Genomic DNA, 13,711 nt, shown 5'->3' with positions numbered 1-13,711 from the left:
AAAATATTTCCTGTCTTCTAGATAAGACTTGAGCCAATTTAGAGCAGATCCAGAAATGCCAACCCAGTCTTGGAGTCTGTGCAAAAGGATCCCATGATCAACAGTATCAAAGGCAGCACTCAGGTCTAGCAGGATTAAGTCAGTGACTTTGACATCATCAGCGTTCAGGCGGATGTCGTTGGTTACCTTAATAAGTGCAGTTTCTGTGCTATGATGGGTTCTAAGACCTGACTGGAAAACATCAAATGAATTGTTTAATAAGAGAAAGTCAGTGAGCTGTTGGTAGACAACTTTTTCAAGGACTTTTCCTAAAAATGGCAGATTAGAGATAGGTCTGTAATTATTCAGTACAGTGGGATCAAGACCACTTTTCTTCAGGAGAGGTTTAATGACTACAGTTTTTAAGGCCTCGGGAAATATTCCAGATTGAAGAGACATGTTAACTATTTGAGTAATTGATGGCAACACACTGTTCAGGACAGACTTTAGAAATCTAGTGGGTAACACATCAAGGCAGCATGTAGACGAGCTCAGACGGGTGATGGTCTCTTGGACAGTTTGGTCAGTGACAGGTACAAAGTGAGTCAGCTTAGAGTGAGTAGGTGGCCGTTGGATAGTTATATGTGTTGTGGAGTTGATGGCTTTTTTAATGCCCTGAACCTTGTCATTAAAAAATACAGCAAACTCATTACATTTAGGTGTGCAAACCAGTTCTATTGGTAGCTGGGTTGGAGGGTTAGTTAATCTGTTTACTGTTCTGAACAGGACACGAGAGTTGCTGCTGCAACTTCCAATGATTTCAGAGAAGTACCTTTCCCTTGTTCTGCATAAGATCTGGTTGTAAGCGTACAACTCCCCCTTATACATTCCATAATGAACCTGGAGTTTTGACTTGCGCCACTTTCGCTCAGCTCTGCGGCACTGTTGTTTCTGTGCCCTGACTAGATCATCGTTCCTCCAGGGAGCTTTCTGTCTATGTTTTCTCAATTTAACTTTCATAGGGGCAATGGCATCCAGAACATTGAAGATGCTGGAAGTAACAGAATTCAGCATTTCATCAACATTGGCACCAGAGGCGTTTTCAGGGTTAATCATTTCTACAAACTGTGCCCTAGTGCTCTCATTTATTTGTCTCCTTTGGACAACTGCAGGGCCAGGCGGTGGTTTGGGAGCAGGTCAAAGAATACACAGAAATGATCAGAGAGGGCGACATCACCCACACTGACATTGTAAATATTAACCCCCTTTGTGATGAGCAGGTCCAGAGTGTGCCCTCTGCTGTGGGTGGGGCAACTCACATGCTGAATTAAATCAAAGGTTTCAAAGACAGCATTGAGCTCTTTTGCATTTCTGTCATTGACATTATCAACATGAACATTAAAATCACCTGTAATGTCTAGACCATCAAAGTCTGTGCACACAACTGAGAGCATTTCAGTGAAATAATCAATGAAACTTTGGCTGTGCTGAGAAGGTTTGCACATAACTATGCAGAGTAAGGGAGGAGTTTGTTTTAATTCAATCTTAGGAACACACACTCAAATGATGAAAACACACCAAATGATAGTCTGCGGGTTGCAATATTATCTCTAAACAGTGCAGAAACGCCTCCACCCTTTTTATTTTCTCGTATTTCCGATTCATGTTTGTAGTTGGGGGGAGTTGATTCGACTAGAACTATGTTTCCTGGGTTTTTGTCAAGCCATGTTTCAGTTAAAAACATAAAATCAAGATTAAAAGAAGAGATAAGATTATTGATTAAAAATGATTTGTGGCATGAAGATCTGACATTGAGTGCAGCAAGTTTGAGATAGTTTCCTTGGGACTCGTCAAAACCTTTCAGGGGATATGAATTGGATTTCTTTGATTGGACAGTCTAACTGCCCTTTTTTGCATTCTACGTGATAACTCAGTAGGTGGTGTTTTGATTTGATTTGATTGATTTTATTGATTGGATTAATTTATCTATTCGAAGCATTGTAGTCAAAACACTAAAGAATGTACACATATTTATACAGAAATGTTGAAATGCAAAGATTAAAAAAACAGAAAAGAAAACAAAACAAAAAAGTCAATTAAATCATATTTGCCTGATTAAATATATTGATCATTAACTAAAATTAAGTAGAACTTGATTTATTGCTTAAAAACGAGTGGGAAGTAGCAAACTTATATAAACTCACCCCTACTGAGTTAATTCATTTCATAGTTTTACAGTTTTTTTAATCCAGTTCTGATCCGATATATTATTTTCAAGTAACAAAATCCAGAGCCTAGTAATGATTGATTATCTTTAGAAAACATTCATTTATGATTTCAGTAAACAGTAACGGTAACCATTATGTAATAATCATTGATTATCATTAGAACACATTATCACATTAAACTAGTTAATTATTGCTAAACATTGCAGATTAAGTAAGAAAATTAATATTTTTATTGTAATAAAAACATTTCAGTAATAATTATTGTACATTAAACGATGTTTACACATTGGTTGTAACTAAAAGAGCTTTGATCATTTTACCATCATCAAGTTCACACATGTATTTGGAATTAGTCACCTGTTGATCCTTAAGTCCCCTTATTTTCATGTCGTGAAATCAGAGTTTGTTTATACATTTTGTTGAATATTTGAACATTGTTTGAGCTCATTACATAACCTGTTCCAAACTTTAGTGCCACACACAGACACGGAAACCTTTCTTTGCGGTTCATATCAATTTGATCTTGAAGTTCCTACATCATCTCATTTTGTAGCCACCCTCATTTTCAAATAACTGTTGTTGGATATTGAATGAAAACGATTTCCCACTGGCTCTGCATAGAAGTTGTGCTGTGTAAAAATCAACAAGGTCATTGTTACGGCCCTGACAGTCAAACCTGTTTCAGTATAGGGGAAATCACAAAGGGGCCGTAACATATGAGAAAAAGAAAAGGACACCAAGATATTTTTTTTATTATGCATCGTGAGGGGCCATGGTGGGCGCTGACAAGACCTTAGCTACTTTAACTGTTGGATCATTTTCTGTTTTGCACAGGACAGTTTATGTTTCATTGTGTCTATAAAAACATTGTTTCTAGAGGATACAAACTCGAGTTTGGCACAAACATGCACTTTTCCTACGGGCGGCTTTGGAAGTTAAGCCTTGTACCCATGTAGCTCTGCCGCTGGAAAAATATTTCTGTGTACAAAAATTAAAAGTCACCTTAAGTGCTCCTCTATCTGATCCACAGCTCCGGTTTGTTCACATGTTTACCTCAGATCTCCTCTGTCATGGTGGGCGTAACCAACAAGAAGAGAAGAGCTGATTGGCTGAACTCACAGTGAAAACACCTGATTGGAGGATCAGAGTCACACTGGTTTATGAGGAAGTGAAACTCTCTCAGTTTTTGAGTCTGAGAAAAGAAATGGCGCAGAAAGGAGTTGATCTGGATCAAGAAACCTTCAGCTGTTCCATCTGTCTGGATCTGCTGAAGGATCCGGTGACTATTCCCTGTGGACACAGCTACTGCATGAAGTGTATTCAAGGATTCTGGGATGAAGAGGAGAAAATCCACAGCTGTCCTCAGTGCAGGAAGACCTTCACACCGAGGCCTGTTCTGGAGAAAAGCACCATGTTAGCAGCTTTAGTGGATCAGCTGAAAAAGACTGGACTCCAATCTGCTCCTGCTGATCTCTGCTATGCTGGACCTGAAGATGTGGTCTGTGATGTCTGCGCTGGAAGAAAACTGAAAGCCATCAAGTCCTGTTTGATCTGTCTGGCCTCTTACTGTGAGAAACACCTTCAGCCTCATTTGGATGCAGCTGCATTCAAGAAACACAAGCTGGTGGAACCCTCCAAGAACCTGCAGGAGAACATCTGCTCCCGTCATGATGAGGTGATGAAGATGTTCTGTCGCACTGATCAGAAGTGTATCTGTTATCTCTGCTCTGTGGATGAACATAGAGGCCACGACACAGTCTCAGCTGCAGCAGAAAGGACTGAGAGGCAGAGAGAGCTGGAGGAGAGTCAACAACAAATCCAGCAGAGAATCCAGGACAGAGAGAAGGAGGTGAAGCTGCTTCAACAGGAGGTGGAGGCCATCAATCACTCTGCTGATCAAACAGTGAAGGACAGTGAGAAGATCTTCACTGAGATGATCCGTCTCATCCAGAAAAGAAGCTGTGATGTGAAGCAGCAGATCAGATCCCAGCAGCAAACTGAAGTGAGTCGAGTCAAAGATCTTCAGGAGGAGCTGGAGCAGGAGATCACTGAGCTGAAGAGGAGAGACGCTGAGCTGAAGCAGCTCTCACTCACAGAGGATCACAGCCAGTTTCTGCTCAACTACCCCTCACTGCCACCACTCAGTGAGTCCACACACTCATCCAGCATCAATGTCCGTCCTCTGAGATACTTTGAGGATGTGACAGCAGCTGTGTCAGAGCTCAGAGACAAACTGCAGGACATTCTGAGAGAGGAATGGACAAACATTTCACTGACAGTCACTCATGTGGATGTTTTACTGCCAGAACCAGAACCAGAACCAAAGAGCAGAGCTGACTTCTTCAAATATTCATGTCAAATCACACTGGATCCAAACACAGCAAACAGCCAACTGTTACTGTCAGAGGAGAACAGAAAGGGGACAGTGATGGAACAACCTCAGTCTGATTCTGATCATTCAGACAGATTTACTGGTTGGTTTCAGGTTCTGAGTAGAGAGAATCTGACTGGACGTTGTTACTGGGAGGTGGAGTGCAGAGGAGACTTTGTTAGTCTAGCAGTCGCATACAAGAACATCAGCAGATCTGGAAATGAAAGTAGATTTGGTTATAATGATAAATCTTGGTCATTATTTTGTTCTCCAAACAGTTTCTCCTTTAACCACAACAGCAAAAAATATTCTATGTCAGCTCCTGTTTCCTTCAGAGTAGGAGTGTACCTGGATCACAGAGCAGGTGTTCTGTCCTTCTACAGCGTCTCTGACAGCATGACTCTCCTCCACAGAGTCCAGACCACATTCACTCAGCCGCTCCATGCTGGACTGTGGTTGGGTTATGGAGCCACAGCAGAGTTCTGTAAACTCAAATAGTTCCTGAAAGTAATGAAATTTTTGTTTTTAGTGATTTCTCTGCTTTGGATCATTTTGAACTAAACGTTTTAACTGTTAATATTCTGTGGAGTAATGTTTGTAGTCAGAAATAAAGAGAGAAATGAAAAATCTCTAGAATGTGGATTTGAGACATTTTTGAACATGAATCTCAAACTTTTTGGAGTAAAATCTGTTTTCTTGTTGTTTCTTTGAACTTTGGGAATTTGACTGTTTGAATTCAAATTTCAGAAAAATGTTTTGTTCATGTTTTTGTGTTGTTGTCATGTGAACTGAAGGAAACTGAAACACAAATGGAATCAGTGACGTCACAATCAAAGACTTTCTCTGTTTGTTCTACACAGAAATGACAAGAGAAGAAACTGAAGGAGAAGATTGTGTTTGTAGAAAGAAGAACATTTACAACTTTGTTTTCTTTCTTTTTGCTTCATTTGACAATTTTGGATTAAAGATTTGTGTTTTCATTTCTTTGTTCTTCAGAGAAAAGTTGTTTCTGATCATTTAACAATAAAAACATCCTGATTCTTTTGTCTTCATTCCAGAGTTTGTGTGAAATATGATGAAGAAAAATGGGAATAATATGAGGGAAGAACTGAGGCAGTTTTCCTGGAACTCCAGAAATGACAGAGTTCTTGTTTAGATCAGAAAACATCTCTGTCACTCAGTCTGTGTCCTCTAGACTTTCTGCAGTAAAACAGTTTCATTCCAGTCAAATGAGAAGTTTTCCTCAAGATTTGATCCAAAAGTTTTTCTACTTCAATGATTCAAAAGCTGAAAACACCAAAGGTCTGGTTTTCAGTGGAATCAGCTGCTCAGACAAAACACTGAACTGGACTGAAGCTGAAAGACAATCTTTACATTCTGATCATTTGGATAAATATTCATCTCTGTCTCTTGTCTTTTTACAAATGACATAAATCTCTCAGTCCATCCAGATTCTAAAGGATGATGAAGGTCACATGTCAGGATCAACTTGTCACGTTGTAAAAATCCAGTCATGAATATCTGTTTTTTTCTGGATCAGCTACAAAAATGTCAATGAAGAGAGTTTTCTAAAAGCTGACATTCTCCAAGCAGTAGCATCTGTCTTTCATGCAGCATGTTTGAACACATTCATCTGTCATTGAAGAAGCCTGCAGGCTTGAACTGCAGCTCCTGTTCTGCAGAGCTGGCCTTCCAGAGCTGGAATTACGTTAAGTGGGCATCAATAGCTGTGGTGTTAAAAGTTTAAACACATCAACAGCACTAAAAAGAGCAACAAATTTTACTCAATGTTTAATATTTTTTCAACAAGAACTTTAGAAATGCTCGCCAACATTGGGTTGAAGTAGAATTGCTGAAGATGCAGTTTCTATGAAGAGAAAATAGATTCTCTGGATTTGTGTCTGCCAGCGTGTGCATAACTGTATGCACTTGCAATTCTGTATTCACATGTAGAATATTATATATCAAACACAAAATTCAAAATGAATGCACGCACAACTTAAAATTACAGAAACTCACAATTTTCTATGCATACTAATCTTTAAAAAGTACACACCAACTGCTTGACACACACACACAAAACTGTTTTTACGCACAGATCAGATGTGAGACTCTTTGGCACCCAAAGTTTTGTGTGTAATTAGCTTTGTTTCCATTGACTATGAAATTGCGCAAATTGGTTTTGCGAAAATAAATCCCTCTAATGGATTCGTTCAGAAAAAAGTTTTTCCTCTTGGAGGAGATGGTTTTTGAGATGTATCAAAACTGACATATTTCACAAAACTGCAATGGAAACACTTTTTTCAAATCAAATAAGTCATAAATTGTTGTGTTTCTGGATTTGGTAATTTGCACACAGATTTGCTTTTGTGTTTTCAGAACTATTAATCTGTTTCGTCATTTGCTGTTGTGTTCCGGGATTTGTTGTCATGTTTCAGTATTTGTTCATTTTTACTGGGATTTGTTGTTGCTGTATCTTACATGTCAATGTGTCTTGCGTCTCTTGGCCACCGTATTATGTTGAGCGAAAAATAAAAAGATTAAAAAGCATATTACTAACACAAGTTCTAACCTTTATTAATAGCACCACCTAGAGTCAAAATCTGATATTGCATAAAACAAGCATCCATCAATGACTGCATTCCCCACCTCTGAAAAGCATCTTCCAGCACCCCAGGTGTCTTTCAACAGACTTTAAGCATCTTGAAAAACTCCCAGGATGCCTTTCACCTCCCTGTTTGTGCTGGTACGAAGAGTGAAATGAGCTGGGGCGGCAAGAACGGGCGTAACAGCCCCAGTCTGCCCTTTAATCAGCCTCGGTTTCAGTCCTTCTTTTATTGTAATGAAGACCAAACGCTATGAAATGAGACACAAATGTAATATTAACGTGGTGGGAAACGTCTGCAGAGAGCTGAATGTAGTTCATAGAAGAGCTGCAGATATGCTGGAAAAGAGCGGCTGACAGGAACTTGTTATCTGGACTCAGTTTGGCCAAAGGTCATCGTCATACATGCAAATTTGCTGAGCTGCCGCTCACTGCATTGACCTGCAGTTACAGCTGGAATATCTGAGAAGCAAAAGTGTGCTGAAAGCCAATCTAGTCGTTTGTTTCCAAAGGTGGAAGTGCATTCAAGAAATAAAGCCAAAACGCTATAAAGATTTCATGACAAATGAATTAATTTATTGGCAAGAAGATTTGACTTTCTGCTAGGAGATACAGCTTGTTCCTCCTGCAGGAAAATGTGCATAACTTACAGCCAAACATACATTATTTTTACATAATAACTTTCATATTTAACCTCTTCTCATCCAGTGCCCCCAGTACTGAGGGTGAGAAATAGTAAGCAAACAGAACACAAAGAAATATAGACACCCAAACCCTCTCAGAGCAAGCTGGAACATTTTATGGTTTCAAATACTATTTTCATTTTAAAGGAGACAATTTTGCAAATATGGAGGAATTCAGAGAATAAAATTAAAATATTTGTATGTTTAAATTAAAAATCATAAATTAAATCCCTTGTCAAAGGGGTGGGGACCAGAACTCGACTGACTAACCCCTACCCCTCGCGTTCCATATCTTTTTTCTTCTATAGACAAAAAATATTACTCAGTCATTGTCAAAATAACCTTTTTTTTAAATATATTCTTGCTAATTTGTTATTCATTTTATTTTTTCTGTTGTGCAAGATATTCAAGCTATAAATCGACCAATCAGATGCCTCAATAAAAGTATGTAGTAGGTTGAACATGCTAAACGTCTGATTGACAGATTCCGGACCAACCACTGCTTTCTGAGGATTTTGGGCTCCACAGCATGGTGGTGTCTGTCTCGCAATAGATGGCGACTGAGTTGACTCCATTTGGTTGGAACTTAGGCAATTCCTTAATTCCGAATCTACAATTCCAAAATCCAGTGTTCTAGAAATTTCCCAGGAGTCTTTGTGAAAAACCAGTGTCCATCAATGCTCACTCCATTGGGGAATATAGACCACAATGCATTGCATTTGAAGAATTTTTTATGTAAAAAAAAAAAAAAAAAACATTTCTTTGCATTTTTAGAAAGTAATCATTAATGTTTTCATCATTAAGACATGGTGGATTGATAAATGGTCATCATAAAACATTCTTATCAATTAGATTTCCACTTCCTGAAATCAATGATATCATATTGGCTGTTTAAAAAAAAGAAAAGTAGTGAGCATGGCGTCTGAATCGCTTTTAAAATCCATGGCACTAGATAGTCCTGCACTATTTCGTTTTTTAGTAGTCGGGGATCAGGGTGGGAATTCGGACACAACCTAAGTCATTTTCTGGGTGACATCCCAGTCACTTAGGAAATACCTGAATTAACATACAAATCAAACAAAAGCTGTTTTATTATTTGGCATTTGATGAACCTACAATGACACAGAAGTATCTTGTGACGTATCTTAGACTGGCGGGATTTTCCTGCACTGATTTCTTTTAAAATGTGTTCATTTGTTTTGCTTGTTTGTTGGTTTACTTCACTAAAATACACTTTTGAGATCTCAGTTTCATCATCGGTTCCCATCCTGCAGCGGTGGATCAGTCAGCCCACGCCACATTCTTCCAATTCATTTACCGTTGTTTGTTCGTCTTGAAAGTCTGCCGGGTCATGCTGAATCTCGCTGTGTTGTTGTTTTTTAATCCTCAGATATGTTCGATCTCGGACGAAACACGACATCGACATGCGCATCGGGATCCACTCGGGCTCGGTGCTGTGTGGTGTTTTGGGACTCAGGAAATGGCAGTTTGACGTCTGGTCCTGGGATGTGGACATTGCCAACAAACTGGAGTCCGGCGGCATCCCCGGGTAAGGAACCAGGATGGTTTATTTGGCGCATGTCCCAAGCTCGAAAGCCAGAGACAAGAGATTTGGTAATCAGTTTTTATGTTTTGGTGTAGCTCCAAGCATTGCTGCTCTACAGGACTTCCACAGGGTTCGATCCTGGAGCCCCTCCATTTCTTTGTTTCTTTCTTTGGGGGAAACTGTCTGCTTGCCAGGATTATTGAAGATGAATCAGGATGAGACAAATGATGATTTTTAAAAGCACACATTTTTATTGTTCTGATACTGATCATTTTTCCTTGGACGTCTTCTATAAGCTTGACTTTATGAATGACAGAAATATTTTCAAAAATAAATGCTCTTTTTAGACATGAAAAAAGCCACCTACATATTAGTTTATAGTCAGTGGTTTAATGTGTAGAATAATTTATCCTTAAAAACACAACAAATTTGGGTAAACATGTTTTTTCTATGTTCTTGTTACAGTTCTCCCTATGTGCAACAGAAGAACAATCAACCCTTCAAAGTTAAAGGAAAATGTAGCTCTATTGATAACTTTATCACTAAAAGCATTGGGTTAAATTACCTACATTTGTGTAAACATTAACGTCAGCAAATGAGAACGTTGCAAAGTAGTGATGAAGTAAAAAAATTTAATGACAACATCAAAAACACCACTTATCGCAAAAAGGCTTTCCTATTTTTACGTCACTTGGACTCACTTTCTGAATCCTAGAAAACACGACCATAAGAAGACCAAAGAGACGTCCTTAACCCTTTAAGGACGCAGCTTTACAGTGTATTTATGTGTGGTTCCCTTAAAGTGAACCAGAGTTTACTTCCCCCGGAAAAAAAGTGCTTTTCTGTCTGTGTGCTTCTGTGACGTCATCCTAAAAGCAGCCTTGTAGTTCTTTCTCGGTGAGACAGAGCAATTCATTGAAATGTTGTTGGATGAATACAGGCTCATTCAAACAACTTTTAACATGATCCACATTGTTTCTCACTGTTTTACCCGACACTCTAGATGTCATAAACACGTCAGTTTACTTTCTTAGCTGTCTTCTTCTCAGAAACCGCCCTGCAGCATGCCTTCATTGGACCAAAAAAACGAGTAAAAAGTGTTGAGCCTGACGTTGACACAGACGTTTAAAATTGGTCAGCGAGTTTGATTAAGTGAACTTTCCCGATAAGGATTGCAAAGCGCAGGACAGGATACTTAGCCCCGCCCTCGTCATTTCTGGCCAGTGACTGAAGAATGAGTCATGTGTTTTTCTTTACAAGCTTTGCTTTAACCAGGAAAGTCCCCTTGACGGCAGTGTGACTACAAACCACACACAAGGTTCAGGACTCTGTCCCGACCAACCGGTTTTTCCAGTCTAAATGCACCCTTAGTTCCACTTTTGACGTTCTTTGAAATACCATTCAGCTAGCTTTGAATTACTCTTGAACTGTTTAGACGATAACCGTTATCCCACCAGATCCTGCCGTTTTATGCAACACCTTGCAAGCATAAAAAGTGTTGCACAATTGATCAAAGAGTTAGATGTTACATTATTTAACAGTCCGGTGTTAAAGACCCACTCCGGTAAAAAATGATTTTTTTTGGTGTTTTTTTAGATCTTCTTGTGGGATTTTCTAGATGATGGAGAACAAATATAAAGAAAATTATGCATAAAATGATTATTTCTTTACTCAAATCATTGTAAAGGTGTAAAGAATCAACACCTATGTGTTGTAGCAGCTTGCAGTCCTAAAAAGAGATATAGCTTTCGTTTGTTTTCCCAAACATTGTATGCTAGAAGGAGAGCGTGTAAACAAAGAGCTCTCAGCTACGGGGAGGGAAAGGGGGTGGAGTTGCTCTTCACCAACAGTCCCGCCCACAACTCAGAGGTGAATTTCTAATGAACTTCTTCCGCTCTGCAGAAACAATGTCCTAGAAAACGACACAGGTATTGAAATTTTAGTTAAAAATGACATAATCCTAGTAAAAAAAAAAACACTTGGAACACTTTGACAATTGATCAAAACATTATCGGACTGGGACTTGAAAAGGTTAACTGCTGTAACCTTTCTTCAGGGTTGTCATTGTTGTTTCTCCAGGAGGATCCACATCTCCAAAGCAGCCTTGGACTGCCTGAATGGAGACTACGAGGTGGAGGAAGGTCACGGGAAGGACCGCAACGACTTCCTCCGCCGCCACAACATCGAAACCTACCTGATCAAGCAGCCCGAGGAGAGCATGCTGGCACTGCCGGAGGACATTATGAAGGAGGCGGTGAGCTCGGCCGACCGGCGGGCCAGCAGTGCCACCTTCAATGAGGCCTCCTGGAGTCCCGAGCTCCCCTTTGACAACATAGTGGGGAAGCAGAACGTAAGTGTCTGCAGGTCCAAGTTCCTGTCATGTCCTCCACCGTCTGTCTCTGCAGCCAGCTTGTTCTGCAGCTGAGGCTGATAGATATACTCCAGGTTTGGGTTATATCCACTGTTTGTCAGAAGATCAGAAACACCTCAGAGGGAAATCAGACTTTGCTGCAGGATGAGAGGACCTGAAAAGACGGCTGTTGTTTCCTTTTTTTCTGCTTTTATTTTTTCTTTTGCAGTGCATGGGACCTTCTTAGTTGTTCTTGCCCATTTTGTCTGTCGTCTTGTCCTGTGTTTTACTTATTTTATTTTGCGGGGAACAAATGAGTGGCTCTCTGCCTGGGGGGATGTGTTTCCATGGTAACACGTCAGTGTGTGTGCCAGCCTACCGGATTGTGAGGGTGACAAGCTTTTGGATTGTGTGGCGCTTTTGAACATCCTCATTTTGTTTTCATTCATCTGTTCTGTGACAGCAAATCAGCCTCCAGAGGACCCTGGGTGACTCACTGGTGTTTGGGGAGATGATGGGATTTGGAGAAAATAACTGGTAGTTGTTTTTAATTTTTAGAATAAAGTTTTGAGAGAAAAAAAGGAAAAGGACCTCAAATTTTCCAGGTCCTTTTCCTTCTTCTACTTTTGTATGACCTCTTGGAGGAGTTTCAAGGCTTGTTTTGGTTGAGCACTCCTGGGAAAGTTCTTTAAGTAAGAACATCGGATCTCATTGTGGTTCTCTTGAGTTTCAAAGACTTAGAAATGTTTCTGAAGCTAAAGCTAGGCTAAAACATCAGGATTGTACGCAGTAGAAACAATCAGCAAAAGAAAACATCATGGTTTTGTGGTTATACATCCAAAAAATAGTGTTTACTAGGGATGGCCCGTTTGACACGGCGCTTCGGCGCGCGGTTCACCTTCATGAAACAGAGTGTTTCGGCACAATGTTTCGGGGCGTGTGTCAACTAGCGCAGATCACGTGGTGGATGACGTATGACGCGCCAAATGCTTCGTTTGGTCGAACCACACTTCAGATGTCACTTGTGTTTTGAACAGTTGGGCGCGCTATTCTCTAGAAATGCGAAATGAATCCTGAACGTTTCACGACCAGTTCCATTGTTTCCCCTGTATTGGAATCTGCGTCAGTTCATAGCACTTTACCATGGCTCCTATTAAAAACATTCTGTGGCTCAGGATCATTTCAGCTCGGTTTTTCCTAATAAAACACTACATCATGAAGGTTGTGTATAAAAAAAAAAAAAACACTGCAATGAATCTATGATGGCATGCCGTTTACTCGTGATTAGAGATAGCTCAGTGAAATAGTCAATGGCATGTACATCCAGAGGTTCTGGCACTATAAGTATTCTTTTTGCGCGTATTTTTTCCTTCATGTGATATGTATTTTGCTGTGTCAAGCACTTCTCACAGAAAGCGTCACATGTTGTGTTGTTTTTTTATCATCATTAACAAAAATTTTCTGTTTTATGTTTTTTCATCAGTATTTCCAAATTGAAGTGTTGCAAGGATCTTTGTTGAAACATATGTCGATATACATCCAGTTCGCCACCAGATGACGCTGTTCTGTGTGGTTTCGAAGCCCTGAATGGGTGGTTAATTTTTCCGGCACAATTACATGAACCCCAATGAGGCTTCATGGGGCTTCTATTCCCATCCCTAGTGTTTACCAACAAACTTCAGGTTCAGTAAAGCCAGACCAGGGGGGTATTCCAGGAAGCATGTTTAAACTAGCCTGACTTTAAGCCTGAACTCTGGCTGAAATCGACCTGGGGGGTATTCCGGGAAGCAGGTTATGCTAGCTCCCACGGTAAGTTTGAGGCTAAGGAAGTTGGTAACCTCAGTTTTCGGTTCCAGAAATTGAGGTATGTTTCAGGGTAGGTCAAGTTGCCATAGCAACTCATGCTCTGAACATAACCTGGTCGGGAGCAGGTTTAGTTGAAGGTTAGT

General features: G+C 40.0%; 2 protein-coding genes across 5 annotated transcripts in view; both read left to right on the top strand.

Annotated features, from left to right (window-relative positions):
- Positions 1-13,711, top strand: part of adcy8 (adenylate cyclase 8 (brain)) — a 125,422-nt gene that overhangs the window by 50,977 nt on the left and 60,734 nt on the right. For all 4 annotated transcript variants that reach the window (XM_078934413.1, XM_023965392.2, XM_078934411.1 and 1 more), the window contains exons 6-7: positions 9,257-9,415; positions 11,492-11,762. In XM_078934413.1, the coding sequence (XP_078790539.1) occupies positions 9,257-9,415; positions 11,492-11,762 (430 nt within the window). The remainder of the gene's footprint in view (positions 1-9,256; positions 9,416-11,491; positions 11,763-13,711) is intronic.
- On the top strand, positions 3,386-5,630 carry LOC111949087 (tripartite motif-containing protein 16-like). Its single transcript, XM_023965394.2, has one exon. The coding sequence runs from the start codon at positions 3,412-3,414 to the stop codon at positions 5,074-5,076; it is 1,665 nt and encodes a 554-aa protein (XP_023821162.1). The 5' UTR covers positions 3,386-3,411; the 3' UTR covers positions 5,077-5,630.

Source organism: Oryzias latipes, chromosome 17 (assembly GCF_053564925.1).
Source record: "Oryzias latipes strain Hd-rR chromosome 17, Olatipes_Hd-rR_3.1".
Classification (NCBI taxonomy): Eukaryota; Metazoa; Chordata; class Actinopteri; order Beloniformes; family Adrianichthyidae; genus Oryzias; species Oryzias latipes.
This window is presented reverse-complemented; position numbering and strand designations above follow the sequence as displayed.